Source organism: Fukomys damarensis, unplaced genomic scaffold, assembly GCF_012274545.1.
Source record: "Fukomys damarensis isolate Sample0158 unplaced genomic scaffold, DMR_v1.0_HiC HiC_scaffold_30, whole genome shotgun sequence".
In the NCBI taxonomy this organism is placed as follows: domain Eukaryota; kingdom Metazoa; phylum Chordata; class Mammalia; order Rodentia; family Bathyergidae; genus Fukomys; species Fukomys damarensis.
This window is the reverse complement of record NW_022900942.1, coordinates 28,784,533-28,803,222: the sequence shown is the minus strand read 5'-3', so window position 1 is coordinate 28,803,222 and position 18,690 is coordinate 28,784,533. Positions and strand designations below refer to the sequence as shown.

At 38.3% G+C, this 18,690-nt stretch overlaps 1 protein-coding gene across 1 annotated transcript in view; it reads right to left on the bottom strand.

The window, feature by feature from the left end:
* Nucleotides 1–13,681, bottom strand: part of Txnl1 (thioredoxin like 1) — a 32,405-nt gene extending 18,724 nt beyond the window's left edge. The window contains exons 1-3 of the mRNA XM_010611540.3: nt 13,349–13,681; nt 3,729–3,825; nt 1,227–1,400 (exon numbers count right to left, since the gene is read on the bottom strand). Of these exons, the coding sequence (XP_010609842.1) occupies nt 1,227–1,400; nt 3,729–3,825; nt 13,349–13,446 (369 nt within the window). The 5' untranslated portion in view covers nt 13,447–13,681. The remainder of the gene's footprint in view (nt 1–1,226; nt 1,401–3,728; nt 3,826–13,348) is intronic.
* Nucleotides 13,682–18,690: the final 5,009 nt, after the last annotated feature.

Sequence of the window (18,690 nt, the reverse complement as noted above, 5' to 3'; positions counted from 1 at the left end):
GACTCTAGGAAGATATAAGGACTAAAATAAAAAGTGAGAGGTGCTGACCATGAAATTACAAATTAGGCTGCACTAGCATTGCTACCAATAACATCTATGATATAATGATGCCAATAGATGTCTAAGTTATTTTTCAGGAACTTGGAGGCAGCTTTTTTTTTTTCTTTTTTCAGCTGAAACCACTGATCCTTCATTTGGGCCTGCACAAGTATCTGATAAATAACTCTTCTGTCTACCCTCTGATCATAGTAACCTTCATTTTCTGAATTACATCCTACAGTGATGGCTCCATTACACATGCAGAGACCACCAATAACTTCACTTTTTCTTACCTCCAATCACTTTTCCTAAATCATAGATAACCCTGCTTCTTTATGCCATAAATAACCATTAAAATCTATCCTTGGAGTGGCAGACTTGAGACATCCTCTGTCTTCACACTCTGGCTGCTGCTTTGTGCATACACATTATTTTACCAAACTCATTTCAGTGATTGGCATTCTGTACGGCATGGAAGAAAGGGCCTTCCTTAGTAATTATCAACCTTGGTTTAAACATATTCACACTTTCTAACTGATGCTACAACTTCCAATTGCAGTTCTATTTTAAAGAAATACTAGTTGTATTTTCCCAACTCAAGATAACGTCAGTATCACCCACTTTCCTTCACCACCACCTAGATTTTCTTGTATTTACCTGATAATAAGTAAGGTTTCTCCTTATTCACCATGAATTTAAAACTCACAGAAATTTATTGATTTGCCAATGCAGTAACTTACTTACCAGAAAAATTAAGAAATTATGTAATTTTTAACTATGCAGAATTTACCAGTTTGCATAAACTAATCTGCTGCCACTAAATATTACTCTTGAATTTTGCTTCGTTCCTCAACAGCTCTCAAACTATAAAGGCTTTACAGTACTACTGTCCATACCATGTATTTTTCAAATACTATTCTTTAAATTCTTCAGTTATTATGTAAAATAACTTACACTTAAGAAAACACGATACTAAAGTCACATTTGACTCTAAAACCATATTTCAAACCAGAAATTTTTTAAAAAATTAGACTTCCAAAAAAGAGGAAATACACTTAAAAGGAGAGAATACTACATAGAAAGTGAGTGGGAAGAAAAAAATTCATTATACAATGGTTACACATTAGAATTCATTAGTCACTTTACAGAGGCAAGGAGTAGAACATTTTACTGTTTGGTCTACATACATAGCCTTTTGGAATATCTGTGTCCTCATTACTTCCAGGATCATTTTCTAAGTGCTGCTTGATTTTTTCTTCTAGTCCCACAGCATCTGCTCCTTGATACTGATCAATCCTCACTTTATTTCGAAAAAACAAAAATGTGGGTGTTGCTGATATATTGTTTGTGGCAGCTGTTCCCTAGAATTGGCAAATTAAAACGGTACTATGAATTAAAACAACACTTAAACCACTTTTAACATTCATTTTATAACTTTATGGCAGTTAAATATCCTAAGCTTAAACTAAAAATATGTAAATATATATTATTATTTAACAAAAAGCAGACCTATTTCTCTTAAGAGAGTTCTCATTGGGACACAGCTACTCTTATAGCTACAATAAAGAACAGTCCCCAACCTGTTTTTTTAAAATCATTTTTATTGCTGGGGATTTAGGTCAGTGGCACCATGCCTGCCTCACAAGTGCAACATCCTGAGTTTGATCCCTGGTACCAGAAGAAAAAAAAGAAAAAAAAACAAAAGAAAAGAAATAAAACGAAACCATTTTTTATTATTAAATACGCCATCCAATTAGCTTCTGATCCAGAATTGTACTTCTTATCAGACAGCTCTTTCATAACTATATATTACAGATTTCTCAAAAGGAACTACAGGATATTGATAATCCAATACAAACCACAGCCACTAGGAAAAAGTACACATTTGAAAAATGGCCAACCTACCCATAAAGAGGAAGCAGTACTTTTTGCACTGCAACCTCGACTCAATTTCTTAATAGAACAGCATCTAGTCTCTCACTGAACATACTGTTCAACAGTTATCTTTTAAAATTCTGTCCCAGCTGAGCATGGTGGTGCAATCCTGTAATCTCAGGACTTGGGAAGCTGATTCAGGAGAATCATTTTGAGTTCAAGGCCAGCCTGGGTGGGGTACATGGAATTCAAGGCCTGCCTGAACTACATAGTAAGACCTTGTCTCAAAAACACAAAGGAAAAGGGAAAGGGAAAGGGAAAGGGAAAGGGAAAGGGAAAGGGAAAGGGAAAGGGAAAGGGAAAGAAAAGAAAAGAAAAGAAAAGAAAAGAAAAGAAAAGGAAAGGAAAGAAAGAAAGAAAAGAAAGAAAGAAAGGGAGAGAGAGAGAGAGAGAGAGGGAGGGAGGGAGGGAGGAAGGAAAGAAGTCCTATTTCTACAATTTTATACTAGATGGAAATTAGGAAAATTAACTAGAGAGTATCATGGCTTCAACTTTTTGACAAATATTGAAAAAGAATAGTAAAACAAATGTGTCACCACCTTATATATTCAAACACTATGAAAAGATAACACTATAGTATTTTTGTTTGGTGGTGGGATTTTTTTGTTTGCAGTATCAGGGATCAAACTTGGGACCTTGTGCTTGCGAGGTAGGCACAGTGCCACTGAGCTAATCCCTGGCTATAGTATTTTTTGAGACAGGATCTCACTCTGCTGTATAATTCAGGATAGCCTTAAACTCGCAGCAATCCTCCTGCCTCAGTCTCATGAGTGCTAGGGTTACAGACACATACCACCACACCTGGCCTCTGCACTATTTAAAGAAAAAAAAAGCACAAAGACGACCTAAGTATGGCTTCTGCAATAACTATGATTGGCCTAGCAGAACAGTGTTCTAAAGAAATAAAAGATACACTATAAGTTACATAGGTAAATTTTCCTAGTATCAACAGACAGTAGTAAGAACAGGTAAAACCAGTCTTACTACTTTAATGAACAAAATATATGCATCTTCAACGTTATCAACATTAAAGGATAATGTAATATTTTAAAGTTTCTTTCAAAAGTCTTGAAAATCCAATATTTTACACCTTGAGAACATCTCAACTTGGATTTGCCACATTTCAAGTGCTCAAAACACACATGTGGCTAGTGGCAGTTTGAGATTAGAAACAATGAATACTGTCCTTAAAATAAGGACCAGTGATTCAGTCTGGTGAGATGTAAATACTAAAACATAAAAATATAATGTAGACCTAAAACTAGATTCCCAAACTATTTAATATTTTTAAATTTTTCCACATTTAGAAATGTAACAAGGACAAAGCCTCATTGAAAAAAAAAAAAAAAGGAAAAGAAAAAGCTATAACACTGAGAAGTGGTTCCTTAGAATAAAGGACAAGTATACGAAGGGGCCTTGCAAAGTTCTTTTCTCCCTAGCAATTCCCCATATTTCTACATACGAGAATGCAGAACTCTTTTCTTTTTCTTTTTGGTTTTATGAGACAGGGTCTTGCTATATAGTTTGAGCCAGCCTTGAATTCACTATGTAGCCCAAGCTGGCCTCAAAACTTGTGGCAATCCTCCTGTCTCAGCTTCCTGAGTGCAGGAATTACAGGCAAGCAGTATCACACCTGCCTGGCATTTTCTTATATTCTAAGGAATAACTATGTGCATTAGGAGATAACTAATGGATGGTATTAGTGTTGGATTTCAAGCAGATTCAAAATTTTAAAAAGGACTCTTCTCCCTTACCTGACACTGATGTACATCCACCTCCAAGAAAACAGCCTGTGGATACTTATTACTCATAGAACTGAATGCTGGAGCAATCCTCAAACATGGTCCACACCTGTGGAAAAGGAAGAGTGAAATTATACCAAAGACTACATACCAATTTGTACTCATTTATTTGTTGAGACAGGCCCTCATTGTGTAATTCAGGCTGACCTTGAACTCACTGCAATTCCCCTGCCTCCACCTCCCAAGTGCTAGGATACAGGTGTGCACCACCACCCTTGGCTGATTTTTACGCTAAAAGTAGCTGTCAACTGATACTTCTGGCCTAAGACTGGTATTGTCCACAGGGTTATATATATAATACTTGAATCACTATTGCACTGTCTTAATGAGTATAGATATTACAGAAATCTCAGGTTTAATATTAAGTCTTCCAAGTAATGTACTCAGGAATGAAAAAGGAAAAAACCCAAATAAATGGTGGATAAAAATGAATCCTCACTCCCTATCTCATTTCATAAACAAAAACCAAGTCCAGGTGGATTGCAGACCTAAGTGTATCCAGTTAAAAAAATGGATTTAAAAAACAAACACATTGGATACTTTTAAATATTTGGAGTAAGCAATGGTTTCTTAACACAAAAAGCACTAAACAAAAAGGAAAGGATCGCTATAGTGGAATATATTTAATGAACTAGAAGATATTAAGATTAAGAGCTTTTATTCACCAAAAGACACTGTCAAGAGCGTGTAAGACAATTTATAAACTGAAGCAATATTTAGCAAAACCAAAAAAAAATAAAAATAAAAAATCACGTGGGATAACTGAAAAATACAGTGAATATTTAAATTACTAAAAAACTGTTTATGAAGTGAAGTAGGGAGTTAAGGTTCATTTTTTTCCCCTAGGAGAATATCCAGTTGGTCCAGCACTACTTTTTGAAAAGATCACATTTTCTTTCTTCTTTTTTTTTTTGAGAGAGGACCTCCCTGTGTAGTTCAGGCTAACCTGAAACTCACTACACAGCCCAGGCTGACGACTTGCGGCAATTCTGCTTCAGCCTCCCAAGTGCTGTGATTATAGACATGTGCCACCACGTATGGCTTGTATGCTTTTAATTAATACAACTTTATAACTGTTTTTAATGTCTTGTAATTCAGCTTCCAACCTTAAACTGGCTTAGGTGTTTTTGATATTTCCATATAAATTTTAGAATGTAATTTGTTAGTTTTACAAGAAAAGACTTCTGGAATTTCTCCAAAGTCAAAATGACCAGGAGAGGAAAATGTTTTGAATCAATTCAGCATACAAAGGCAACGCAACTTAAAACAATACAAAACCAGACTTTCAGAACTGCTTCAGAAAGTGGCAAGAAGGATGGAAGGACAGGTGGAGTGAGAGGGATTAAAGGTAATGTCTTTTATTGTAATAATGTTTTAAAAAACATTTACCCAGCTGGGCGCCTGTAATCCCAGCACTCGGGAGGCTGAGGCAGGAGGATCACTGTGAGTTCAAGATCAGCCTGAGCTGCACAGTGAGTTCCAGGTCAGTCTCAACTACATAATGAGACCCTGTCTCAAACCCCCCCCAAAAAATTTACCCTATTTTTTATTCCAATACAATTTCCACATTACACTGACATCATCCCTCTATTCAGCAATTATGTAAGAGCTAACTGGTGTTAAAACAAAAACTTTCTTGTAGCTGACATTCAGACTTTATCCAAGCTGCACAGTGAGTTCCAGGTCAGTCTCAACTACATAATGAGACCCTGTCTCAAACCCCCCCCAAAAAATTTACCCTATTTTTTATTCCAATACAATTTCCACATTACACTGACATCATCCCTCTATTCAGCAATTATGTAAGAGCTAACTGGTGTTAAAACAAAAACTTTCTTGTAGCTGACATTCAGACTTTATCCAACAATGTTACCTTGTAAATAAAACTAGAAGTTGCTTGCTTGCTTTGGGAGGGCACTGGGGATTGAATTTAGGGCCTTCACAACCGAGCTACATCCCCAGCCCATTTTTTAACTTTGAGATAGTCTTGCTAAGTCTCTAAACTGCCCAGGCTTCAGTTTGAACCTGCAACCCTCTTCTCTGCCTCAGCCTCCCAGAGTGCTATTAGAGGTGTGCACCACTGTGCCTAGCTGATTAGTGATTTTATATGATGTTCACCTTTCTTAACAGTGCATTCAAGAGCAAACAGTTGTGCATGATGGCACATACTTGTAATCCCAGCACTCGGGAGGCCAAAGCAGGAGAATCGCTGTGAGTTGAGGCCAGTTTGAGCTACATAATGAGTTCAAGGCCAACCTGAACTGCATGGCCAGACTCTTGTCTCAAAAAACGGGCAGGGGGATTTAGCTTTGTGGTGCCACGACCTGCCTCGCAAGCTTAAGGTCCAGAGTTTGATCCCAGTACCAAAAAAAAAAAAAGTAAACAAATTTCAGACCTAGGGATATGACATGTAATTCACAGGCATGCATAAGGCCCTGGATTCAGTCCCAGGAACCCCCTCAAAGGGAAAAGAAACATCCAACTTATTAGCTGATATGAAGTCACCCAATTTCTTTTTATAAAATAAGGATTAGGCCTTTTTCTCTTGAAGGGCCCACATGCTATTTCTTCATGCACTTTTAAATATTGGCCTAATTTATTAAATAACATTTCTATTCTTAAAAAAGAGATTCTCTGAAAAACTTTCCTAGCTTACAAACCCAGCATGTCTGAATTTCAAAATTATATTTTCTTTCTCTTATAAAGACCTTGATTAGCAGCACCAGTCAAAGGTTAGGATTTTTTATTTTGTTCCAAAACAGTCTAGAGATCACTGAGTCCAGAGGTTTATAAATGGGGGGGGGTATTTTTTCTATCCTGTACCTTTTCTTTAGCTGAAAATTTTGTGTTTAGTCCATTATATAAAATGGATATGAAAAATTTTTAATTATGGTTTGTGAAACAGAATATAGCAATCAAACCTCTAGCTTACTATAATACATAAAAGATCTACATAACCTAACACAATTACCTTATAAGAACTTAAGACAAGAAAAATTAAATGACTTGCTTATACTCAAACACCCTAGTTGGTGGCAGGGCCATGACTAGAACAGTTTCTAAATCCAATCCAAGATAAACTTTCTGTGAAAGCACTACCTTAGATTCTTATTAACAAACATTAATTTTTCTTAACAGACATATTCTAACTTCTATTTTATGAACTTGCTAACCATTCTCCCCTATTTAATATAGTAGCCAATACACTATCTCAAGCAATAGCTTATGTAAACACATACAAATGGTAAATAGATAAGGAAAATACATGTGCTCTTCAAGTCATATTGTAAGTTTTATTCTACTGGGAATAACTTTAAAATAGGCAACTTCTAAAAGTATCATATTTACTAACGGGCAGATTTAACCATAACTAGTCCTATTATTTAAGATAGGCAATACTCACTTGACACCTACTATATGTTTAAATCCTTAAACTTTTGTGACCTGAACTACTGACATACAGTTCAATTCCAGACTTCAACTATTTTTATTAGTGTCTGACACATAGTGATTACATTCAGCTGAGCATTAATACGTATACATATTACATCTTTATAATTTTTACTCCCCTCCTGCCCTTTGCTTCCTTCTTCCCCAGATCCACTTCCTAAAGAGATAGGAGACAGGGTGTGGAAAACATGGCTGAGGAAATAAGCAGGACCTGTTAATTACAAGATCTCAGTACAGCACCAAATAATTCCCAGGACCCTATATGCAGAACTTCTCACAGATTCCCATAGATGTGGGCAGCATACAAGAGACAGGGTGAAAAAAATTTTTTTTTTTAATTTAAAAAGAGGATGGGAATGGGGATTTAACTCAGTGGTTCCACTGCCTGCCTTGCAAGCCCAAGGACCCGAGTTTGATCTCCAAAACAAAAAACAGAGACAGGATACCACAAGGAGTCCACTATCCTGACTCTTCACAGTAGCTCACCTGTTGTCCCCCAGACCAGGGTTTTCTTTTATTTTTGCTCTTTTTCTTTTTTATGCAGCCCAAGTTTGCTCTGCAGAGCCACTTTCTCCCTTACCCTTTCATCCCTCACTTTTCAAATAAACTTTTGACATGGTTTTTGGATTGTACGGTTCAATTCTTTCTTTGAGGCAAAAAGGCCCTGGAATACATTTAATTAAAGAATTTTAAAAAATCATATCACAGCAATATATGTGTACCCATGTTTATAGCGGCACAGCTTGTAATAGCTAAAACTTGGAAATAGCCAGTTGCCCATCAACTAGAGACTGGATAAAGATGTGTTTTTTTCTTAATAAAATGGAGTATTACTCAGCCATAAATGAGAAACTGGAGCCATTTATAGCTAAACGCATGTACATTGAAGCCATACTCAAGTCAAATAAATAGGACTGATGTGTAAATACTGAATATCTCTGGTGTGAGAAACTGAAAGTGTAAATAAGAATCAAAATGTATAATAGATAATGTGAAATAGAAAGAAAAGGTCTAAAGGGGAAACAGAAGTGGGAGGAGTAGGGGAAAGGAAAAATAGGAGAAAAGGAAAAATGGAAACAAAGTCTTTGGGAACAGGGAAGGGTTGAAGGGAGGGCAGGGGAATGGGGAAAAAAATAGGAAACAAGATATATCACATAAGGTACAAATTCCCAATAATGTTATATTGAACACCTAAAATATACCAATAAACTTAATTTTTAAAAATTAATAATACAGCATATTATTGTTACCTATTGACACTTTACTGGGTAATAGCACACTGAACTTCTTACTCCTAACTATAACTTAGTACTCACTGATCAGTTTCTCCCCATCCACCCTTTACCTACTCCTCCCAGTCTCTACTAACCACCATTCTACTCTCAACTTCTGAGGTCAATTTTTTAGACTCCATATATAAGTGAAAACACATGGTGCTTGACTTATCTTAATTAACATTATGATCTCCAATTCTATGCATGTTGTTGCAAATGACAGGATGTCCTCCCTTTTATGGTTGAATAGTATTCTATTGTGTATACATACACTACGTTTTCTTTACCATTCACGACTTGATGAACCACCACTATGAACAGTGCTGCAATAAATGTGAAAGTGCAAATGTCTCTATGAAAAATAAATAAATAAAAGCTTTACTTTTCTTCATTAGAAAATAAAATTTCAATTAAAAAGTTTAATCCAAGGTCTCAACCTGCCCTAGTCTTACAACTACTCACTTCACTTACTAATATTAACTGCCTGGTTCAAACAGACTATCAAATATAACTTTGTATTTCCATTAACTACTTTCAGTCTCCAGCCATATCAATTAATATACTATAGACATAATTAATATATTACTTGGACAAGCTACCATATCCACCAGAACTCAACATCCTTATATATTTGGATATACTTCTTAGGTGGTTACAATGATACCTAACCAACTACAAAGACCTGCCTTAAGAAAACTGAATACATGAACTGAGTATGGTGGCACACCCCTGTAATCCCAGTACTCAAGAGGCTGAAGCAGGAGGATTGCTGAGAGTTCGAGGCCATTGTGACTACACAAGGGAATTCGGGACCAACTTGAACTAATTAGTAAAACTCTGTCTCAAAAAACAAGCCAAACCAAACAAACAAACAAACAAAAAACTGTATAGTAAATACTGCCTAGAAAAGTGATACATTTACCATTTCAAGATAAAAATCAATCAGCCACACTATTTAATAAGGGAGAAAATATATAATCTTTTAATTTAACAGTCCATCTATATACATCATAACAACAAAACTTTATTATCTATATCTACTTAAATGTTTGTGGGCATACTGAAGAAGTAACTATTAGAAAAAAATTTGTTTTTAAAATGTTACCAGAATATAGAATTCACATAAATAAAATTTCTTTTTCTTGAAACAAAATGAAAAGGACACGTTATTATTCCCATTTTATAGAAGGAAAAAGATTATTGGAGTGAATTATCCAAGGGAGTAAATTAGTTTGTACACAGAGTCCTGGTTAAATCATTTAAGGTAGTATGTACTGAAAAGTGAATTAAAAGCAGACTACGGGAGCTCCTCGAATGCAAATGTCCTCAACACTGAAGCATCACAGCAGCCAAAGATGGTGACCCAAGTGTCCATCAACAGAAGAATGGATAAACAAAATGTGGTATACATACAATGGAGCATTTATACAGAAATAAAAAGTAAAAACATCTACTACATACTACCCTAATTAACCACAAAATATACTAAGTTGAAAAAAGGACAAATATTATTACGATTTTACTCATATAAGATGTATGAAACGGCAAATTCCCAGAGACAGAAAATAGAGTAAGTTACCCGTGGGTGAGCAGGTAGGCAGAGGTATACTGCTCAGTAAGTACACAGTTTTGTCCCTTAGGAGAAGTGAGGATGGGGAGTTACTACTCAGTGGGTAAGAATTTCTGTCTGAAATGAAGTAGGAGTAATAATGGTAGCACAACATTGTGAATGTATACTCAATACCTCTGAATTCTATATTTAAAATTACTGAAGAGGTAGCCAGGAGTGGTGGCATGTCTTTAATCCCAGCATTTGGGAAGGTGAGTCAGGAGGATCACTGCTAGTTTGAAGCCAGCTTGAATTACATAACTCTGTCATCAAAAAAAAAAAAAAAAAAAAAAAAAAAAAAAAGAGAGCGAGAGAGAAAAGAGAAAAAAAAAAAAAAGAAAATCTGGGTGTGGTGACAGACTCCTCGAATCCCACAACTTCAGAGGCTAAGAGCAGAACTGCTGCAAGTTCAAGGCCAGTATGGGCTACATACTGAGTTTAAACAAGGCCAGCCTGAGACATAGTAAGACCTTGTCTCAACCACCCCCAAACAAAACAAACAAAAATTATGGAAGTGGCAATTTTTATGTGCGAGATAGATAGATAGACAGACAGACAGATAGATATACATACACATTTTTAAAAAATGGCCTGAAGAAAAATATTGTGGAGACATTGAAGATTCCTGAACAACAATGTACATGTTGTTTTAGTGAAGCTAATTTAGACAGGATGGATAAAACATGGATATTGAAAATAAGGAATATGGCTTGAAACAGAAGTGGAAAAGAAAATTTTTTTAAAAAGAGATGCTAGAAAGCCTTATTTACCCACCTGTAATCCCAGCACTCTGAGGAGTTGAAGTAGGAGGAGCAAAAATTTCAGCCCAACCTGGGCAACTTACTAAGACCCTGTCTCAAAATAAAAAATAAAGGGCTGTGGTTGTAGCTCAGTGCTAATGCCCTGGATTCAATCACCAGTACCCACTACTCTGAAAAGTACAAAACAAGCAAACAAACAAAAAAAAACCACAATGCCCTCAGGCTACAACAGGTTTCTCATCAGATTTCACTGAATATGGCTGTTTGAGGGTCTAATACTAACATCAAAATACATAAATCTAGCTGGGTGTGACGTACATGCCTGTAATTCCAGCACTCAGAAGGCTGAGGCAGGAGGATCCACAAATTTGAGGCCAGGCTGTGCTATATACTGAGTTCAAGACCAGCCTGAACTACCTGGTAAGACTGTGTCTCAAAAAAATAATATAGGGCCAGGGATTTAGCTCAGTGTTTGTGCTGTGTGCTTCGCAAGCGCAAAGTCCCAATTTCGATCCCTGGTACCAAATATATATATTAAAAATTTAAAGGGGAAACACACAAAGCTAGTTACACTGACAAAAAATTTGGACAGGGATGCATTACTTGTAAACATGTTAAAGGAACTTTAAAGCTAAGTAAAATCTTGTTATGTTTATAAACATAACCTAAATAGATTTTAAACTAAAAATGCCCTCTACATTCAACCATTTATTTGGAAAGAAAAAACAATTTTCATTACACTGCAATACATATAAATTATAACAGTTCTTTATCATGTCAACAATTATACCTATGCTTAAATGACACCACACTGCCAATGGAATTTTCATTAGTAACAACATTTCTCCACTTTTCTCAACTTCTATCAATAATTATTTATTACTTTTATCATTTCACCCTCTATGGTAAGGGGGGGAAAATGCTGACAGACAAAAATATAAAAGGACCAATTGCTCAGAATTAGAAAAGTGAACTAAAAATGAGATTTCCTGTTGAAATTATTTCCTTTTCATTGTGGCTTAGACGCCGGCCAAATGTACAGGCATTCCCCTAATATTAAGACCGTGAGATGGGAATTTTGCTCAGTGGCACCAAACCTGTCTGGCAAGTGTAAGGTCATGCATGAGTTCCATTTCCAGTACCAGAAAAAGAAAGAAATTTTTAAAAAAATGAATGGGACCATTATAAAATTGCTTAATCTAAGAAGGCATAACTAGAAACTTCTGACATTCTTTTTAGATATATCATAAAATAGATACACAAAATCACCTAACCTCTTCATTTAGTGAATGTGAAAGTCCACATAGCATATCGGTACTATATTCGACCTTAGTAAATCCAATGTACTTCTCATTTTCAGTTCTGCCTGAGACTGGTCCAAAATAATGTTCTAACTTCCATCTCTATCTGCATCCCTCCATTTCCAACTATCTAATTCTAATGCTACCATATATATACACACCCAACGTTTGCTTCATGAGTCAAAATATTACCTTATATTCAGTTATTTGGACAAGAAAACCTGTTACACAAAAAGCGATACCAGCAGTAACTTTACACAAAATATATGTGTAAATAATGCCAGAGGTCAAGTGGAGAATGCTAAAACTCCTAACTAGGTACTAGCATACACAAGGGGAGATCTGTAAATACACTCACTCACTGAATCTTAGTTCTCAATGCCGACTTACAGTATGTTAAAATCATCACACAGCCAGTATAAGGTATCCACCAGCTCCGGGACCTATAAATCTTGTTGTAATTTCCAAGGATCCTGTCATCTTAAACCATGAAATAAAAATGGGAGTATAGTGACACCCAGATGTCTGGTCACCTTGCTACCTACAATGTACAGATAAAACACTATTTATTATTTGTGTTTGCATCTGATACTCTTGGGGGTGGGGGTGTCAAAGCCACAACCAAATCAGAACAGAAACGTTAAGGACATTTTAAAACATCTTGAATGATCATTAATACAATTCAAAATGCACTAGCAGAACCTTCGGTCTACGCGCTACTCAAGATTGCCCCATCCGAATCTTCCAAAGGCTTTACAAAAATGCAGGCGGTGAGGAGAATCAAAGTGTTCGGAAAATGAAGGTTCGGAATTGCTGAGATGCAAATAACAGCTGGCTCTCCTGAAAGACGGGGACTGGCTCAAACAGAGCAGGCTGGAAAGGCGTCGCAGGCCGCCCCTCAAGAGCACATCTCCTGCGAGGATCCAAAAGGGTCGGGCCGGGATCTCGGAGCAGGGAAGACGGCCAGCCCTGCAGGCCTCCGCGCCCGCCGGAGCCCCGAGTGCACAAGCGGAGGCTCGGACCCGAAGGCTGAGGCCTAACCCTGGCGGTGGCCCGGGGCTGCGGTCATCACCGGACGTTCGGGAACGAAGATGACAAGGGAACTGGGACCCGGAAAAAGTGAAAGGAAAGCATGGACCGAAAGACCAGGGCCCCGAGAACTCGGACGTAGCCTCACCCTCTCATGGTGAACTTGACTACAGCAAGTCTGGAGCCCGCGCCGCTCAGCTCCGGCTGGAAATCCGGGTCGCTCCCGACGGGCTTCACACCCACCATCCTCAAACAGAGCCCGCTCGGGCGGCCGCGGCGCCTCCGGCTTTTGAAGCGAAGAGGAAAACCGAACGAGAAAGGGGAGAAGCTCAGGAAAAGCGAGGCCTGGACGGAGGAGTTGGCACAAACGCGTCTCCTCCCGGGGCTCGCAGTGCCGAGTCACGCCAGGGAGCTGAACGGCCGAGGAGGCGGGGACGGGAGGGGGAGGGGAGAGGAGCGCAGAGCAAAGGTGTGCGGCACCCAGCAGTCACCGCGCGGCAGTGGCAGCAGCGCTTACGTTCTGAGGTCATTTCCGCGCCGTCCGTTTGGGCGTTCACCACCCAATCCTAAAGCAAGGAATATGGTCCCACCCTAAATTGAAGAACCTCACCCTATCGGAGTGGCGCAGTGCGCGCGCAGATTTGGAGCTGTCTCCTGCGCAACTTTAGCTAGCGACGGTGGAGTTTAGATATTTTCCAGACCCAAGGTTTTTTTTCGCCTAGGAGTTTCATGGGATAGCACAGCGAAACAGAAACCCCTTTTTTCTTTGAGAGTGATGACTGCTGCTTAAGATCAAAAGGTGGGGGTTCGAGATTTAGCTCAGTGGTGCCGCCGCGTGCTTCGCTAAGCGCAAGGTCCCGAGTTGGAACGCGTACAAAAAAAAAAAAAAGTGGTTGAAGGTGTAACGCTTGCCTGTCGTGTACAAAGCCAAGAATTTGAGCATATACTGTATAGCTATTTCTGTAAAAACTTTGAAGATGGTCCTGTTCTGTATTTGGCGCAGAATATTACACACGAGACCAAATACCCACGATATTTTACTTATGGCTCTCATTACATATTGGCGCTCTCGTGCAATCATCCGTGAAGTATTTTACCCTTAAACTATGTCAAAAAGGATGACACCATCTCTCCTTTAGCTAGTTCAAATCTAGTGATGGACACAAATAGTTACATTAAAGATATTTAATTAGGGAACAGTGGAGATAAATGAGATGGGAGAGTGGGGCATGATAAAAGCTAGATGTAAACTATGAATTGAATCTTAGAAAAACAAAAGGGATAAATTAGATGGCAAGATACAAGAACATTCCAGGCAAGAGAACAGCTGAGAAGGCATGGATTGAGCGTAGATAATAGCTAATATTTAACAGTGCATCAGACAGGATATAAATTATATTTATTAGCTCATTTAGTTTTTTTTTTTTTTTTCTTTTGGTACCGGAGATCGAACTCAGGACCTTGTACTTGTCAGGCAGGCGCAGTGCCGCTAAGCCACATCCCCGGCAGCTCATTTAATTTAAATGTTCTATCAGAACAGTAATGGCTTAATACGACAAGTTGGCATTTCCATAATTTTTGTAAATTATTTTATGAGCATGGCGACACTATTAACTTCTCTACCTCAGTTTTCTGGTATGTAACAATTGGGTTACTAATACCCTCTGTCTAGGATTGTGAAGGTTGAAGCTTATATTAGATGATGAACAGAAAGAATCCAAACATAAAATACTCAGTAAAAAAATGTTTATGAACAATGATGTCGACAGTTGGCTACAGCTGTTATAACAAAATACCACAGAATAGGCGGCTTAAATAACAGCAATTTATTTCTTATGGTTCTGGAGAAAGAAATCCTGAGATGAAATTTTTTTTCTTTCTTTTTTTGTTCCAGAGATCGAACTTGGGACCTTGCACTTGCAAAGCAGGTAGCTGAACCACTGAGCTAAATCGTAGGCCCCTGAGATGAAATATTACAAAAATCTTGCAGACAGGAAAACTTCAGCAATGATGGCTTGAGATTATTCATAAAGCACCTTCTACAAAAAGCTAGTAATATAAGTTAAAATAAATGCCATAGCATCTGGGAAAAAGGAGAGACAATTTACTGCTGGAATAGGAGGAGAATGCTTTTTGAAGGAACATGTTCTAACATTCATGTCTAGATAAACCTATGAAGGAAATGCATGAACTTCACAGAAATGACTCCTGACAGTCTTCTCTACTCATCAGGAAGATGATTTGCTTAAGACTCATCTCTTCTTATTAGGTCCAGCCAGTCACTAGAGTAGTGGTGGTGAACTTTTAGAGCTTTCAGTGATAAAAACAGCCCACTGCAGCACAAATGCCGTAGATTCGCCACCACTGCACCAGAGGAAGGCCTTCTTTCATGACTTGTTGCTGCCATAGGTTCACTTTGCTACTTTAAAAACTAGCTGACTGGAGATACGTCATGTATCTCTCTCTCTCTCTCTCTCATAGTCCTTTGCACAAAGGAAGTACAAAATGTTGGTTTAATAAATGAATACTAAGAATATTAGTATACAGCCAAGCTTGGCAATGCATGTCCTCAGCACCTAGGAGGCTGAGGCAGGAGGATCACCAGGAGTATGAGGTTAGCCTATGCTACATAGTGGGTTCAAGGCCAGCCTGAGCTACATAGTGAGGCCCTATCCCCCCAAAACAAACAACAACAACAAACAATATTAGTCTGCAAAATTGGGTATACAAAGAATATTTCTTTGGTGTCTGTAACTCTTTTAGTTTGATTCTGAATCTCTACTTTTCTGCAATATCTAACTAGGACAAAAACTTATCTCTTCTTCAGCCCAACTCAGAAATTATACCAAATTTTTGAGGTGGAGATGGGAGCAGGTCCATGGAGTCTTTAGGATCACTGTCTCTCTCCTGGAACATACTAAAGAAATTCACTCATTTGGAATATTTACCAAACCTCTAAAGTAGATTTTTTTTCTCTCTTTTGAAATCTGTAACTGATTCAGCATTCAGGAGACTAAAATAGGAGGATTGCCACAAGTTCAAGGCTAACCTGGGCTACATAGTGAGTCTGTGGCCAGCCTGAATTACACAGTGGAACTCTGCCTCAAAATAAAAGATATTTGTTTCTGAGATCTAGGAGTCATTAAATTACCTAGAGTTTTATGAAAAAACCTAGGTATTTAGCAGTATGCTTCAGAGCACCCCAGTCTCTTCAAAAGAAGGCATAATATCTTTTAAGTTCTTAAAACAACCTTTAGCCAATTTTGACTGTTAGAATAGAATACCATAGACCTGGTAGTTAATTTACTTTTTTTTCTTTCTTTTTTGAGGCAGGGTCTCTCAGTGTAGTTGAGGCTGGCTTTGAACTCACTGTGTAGCCCAGGCTGTCCTCATACTCGAGGCAATCCTCGTGTCTCAGCCTCCCAAGAACCAGGTCTTTGCATTTTCTGTATATGCAGCTCTGCCTAATGCCAAATACTGTTTCTGGAATCTATTAGATTTGATTCTCCTGGATGGCTACCTATGCGAAAATGCTATCAGGGAGCTTCTAAAAGTGGGTGGCCAATCAAATCTTACAAGGCTTGGGGTTGCTTGCCTCTTTTCTGGAGTTGGATTCCATGTTCTTATCTCAAACAAAGAATTGAATGAAATGAGCAGAAAGCAGTGGCAAAGTTTATTTCAAAAAGTGAAGAGTGAGAGAAAAAAATGATTCTGCAGAGGAAGCTTGTGTTGAATAAAATAGCAAGATAAAAGAATACCTTGCAGAAAACAGTGTGGGCTAGCATGAGGAAAGCCAGTCTAGCAAGCTCTTCTTAGTGGCTGTGTCCTTTTTATACTGCCCAAATCTCAAGGCAACCTAGGAGAACTTCTACATACAATGCCTGAGAGGCGGTGCTAGGATACCACACCTCAGGCTGACATTGTGCCTAGGCCATCCTGTTTAAAACTTCCTTGAGTTCTTAGAAGAACTTCATGTGCAGGGCTTTGGGAACGGTTCTGCACACGTGTCTGGGATCTTGTAATTAACAGGTTACACCTACTTGCCCAGCCTGCTTTGCCATGCTCTACTGTCTTATGTCAATACCAGTAATGCTGAATGAGTAACTCATTCTGATTTAGGAGATAGGGCCTGGCAAGCTGGCTGGAGAAATGAGCGGGACCTGTCAATAACAAGATCCCAGGACAGCAGAAGATAATTCTCAGGACCCCATATGTAAAACTTCCTGAAAGCTTCCATGAGATGTGGATGACATAACATGAAGACCAGATGCCACAAGGAGCCCACTCCCCTGAATTCCCATGATAGCCCACACCGCATTTCTCAGCCATAGCATGTACTTTTACTTTTACCTTCTTTTTCTCTTATTGGCCCAAATTTGCTCTTCAAAACTAGTTTCTACCATACCCATTTACCCCTCACTTTTCAAATAAAATTTTTGGTACCATTTTTTTACTTGTCTCTTCCAGTTCTTTGAGGCAAGAAGGGGAATACTTTTTATTTATTTAGACAGAGGCTCACTATTTAGTTAGGATGGACTTGAACTTATTATGTAGTTCAGGCTGGCCTCGAACTTGTGGCAATCCTCCTGCCTCAGCTTCCTGAGTGCTGGTACTATGGACCTGGAATACTTTTGATTGGCAAGCCACTTCTAAAGGAACTACCCGATAACATTTCCACCTTAATGAATTAAATTTGGCATAAGCAAAATAAAGTGTTTGTTGAGCATGGTGGCACATACCTGTAATCCCAGCACTAGAGAATTAGGAGACCCTGTCACCAAAAAAAAAAAAAAAAAAAAAAAAAAAAAAAAAAAAAAAAAAAAAAAAAAAAAAAAAAACCAATCAGTAGTCTTTAACAAAGATGGAGGAGTTTCTACCTTCCATTTCGGGGGTGGTACTGGAGATTGAGTATAGGACCGATGCCTTGAGCTCCAGCCCAGTTTCTAATGTCTTATTTTGAGTCAAGCTCTTGCTAAATGGTTAAATTTTCCAGGTGGGGACTAAACTTGTGATCCTCCTGCTTCAGCTTCCCAGAATGCTGAGATTACAGATGTGCCCCACCTGCCAGCTAGTTGACTGTGTTCATCTTGTTCACTTATTCCTCAGGCTGCCTCTTCTAGAAAAAAGTTGAACCAAACACTGCGAAAACTAGGCAAGAACAATGAGAAAAGTCACTCTGCTGGTGGCCAGGAAGTGGCGCTTTCTTGAAGAAAATCAAGAGAGTATATCTTGTGTTTCCTATACCTCACTGTTCAGGCTACATGGGTTCCCTTCTTCAAACAGGTTTGGGGAACAACTCTTCTGGGGACAGAAAGAGCTAAAGCTTAAAACTAACCCTTTGCTGAGGTATTGGATAGGTGGTCCTCTCCTCCTCATAGGAAACTTAGAGAGAGAGCATGATCTATGGCCTCAGGTTGCCATACTAAGCGATGGGGGCTATGATTGGCATTCATCACCTTCTTTACTATCTATTCTGATCTCCTCTTGCTG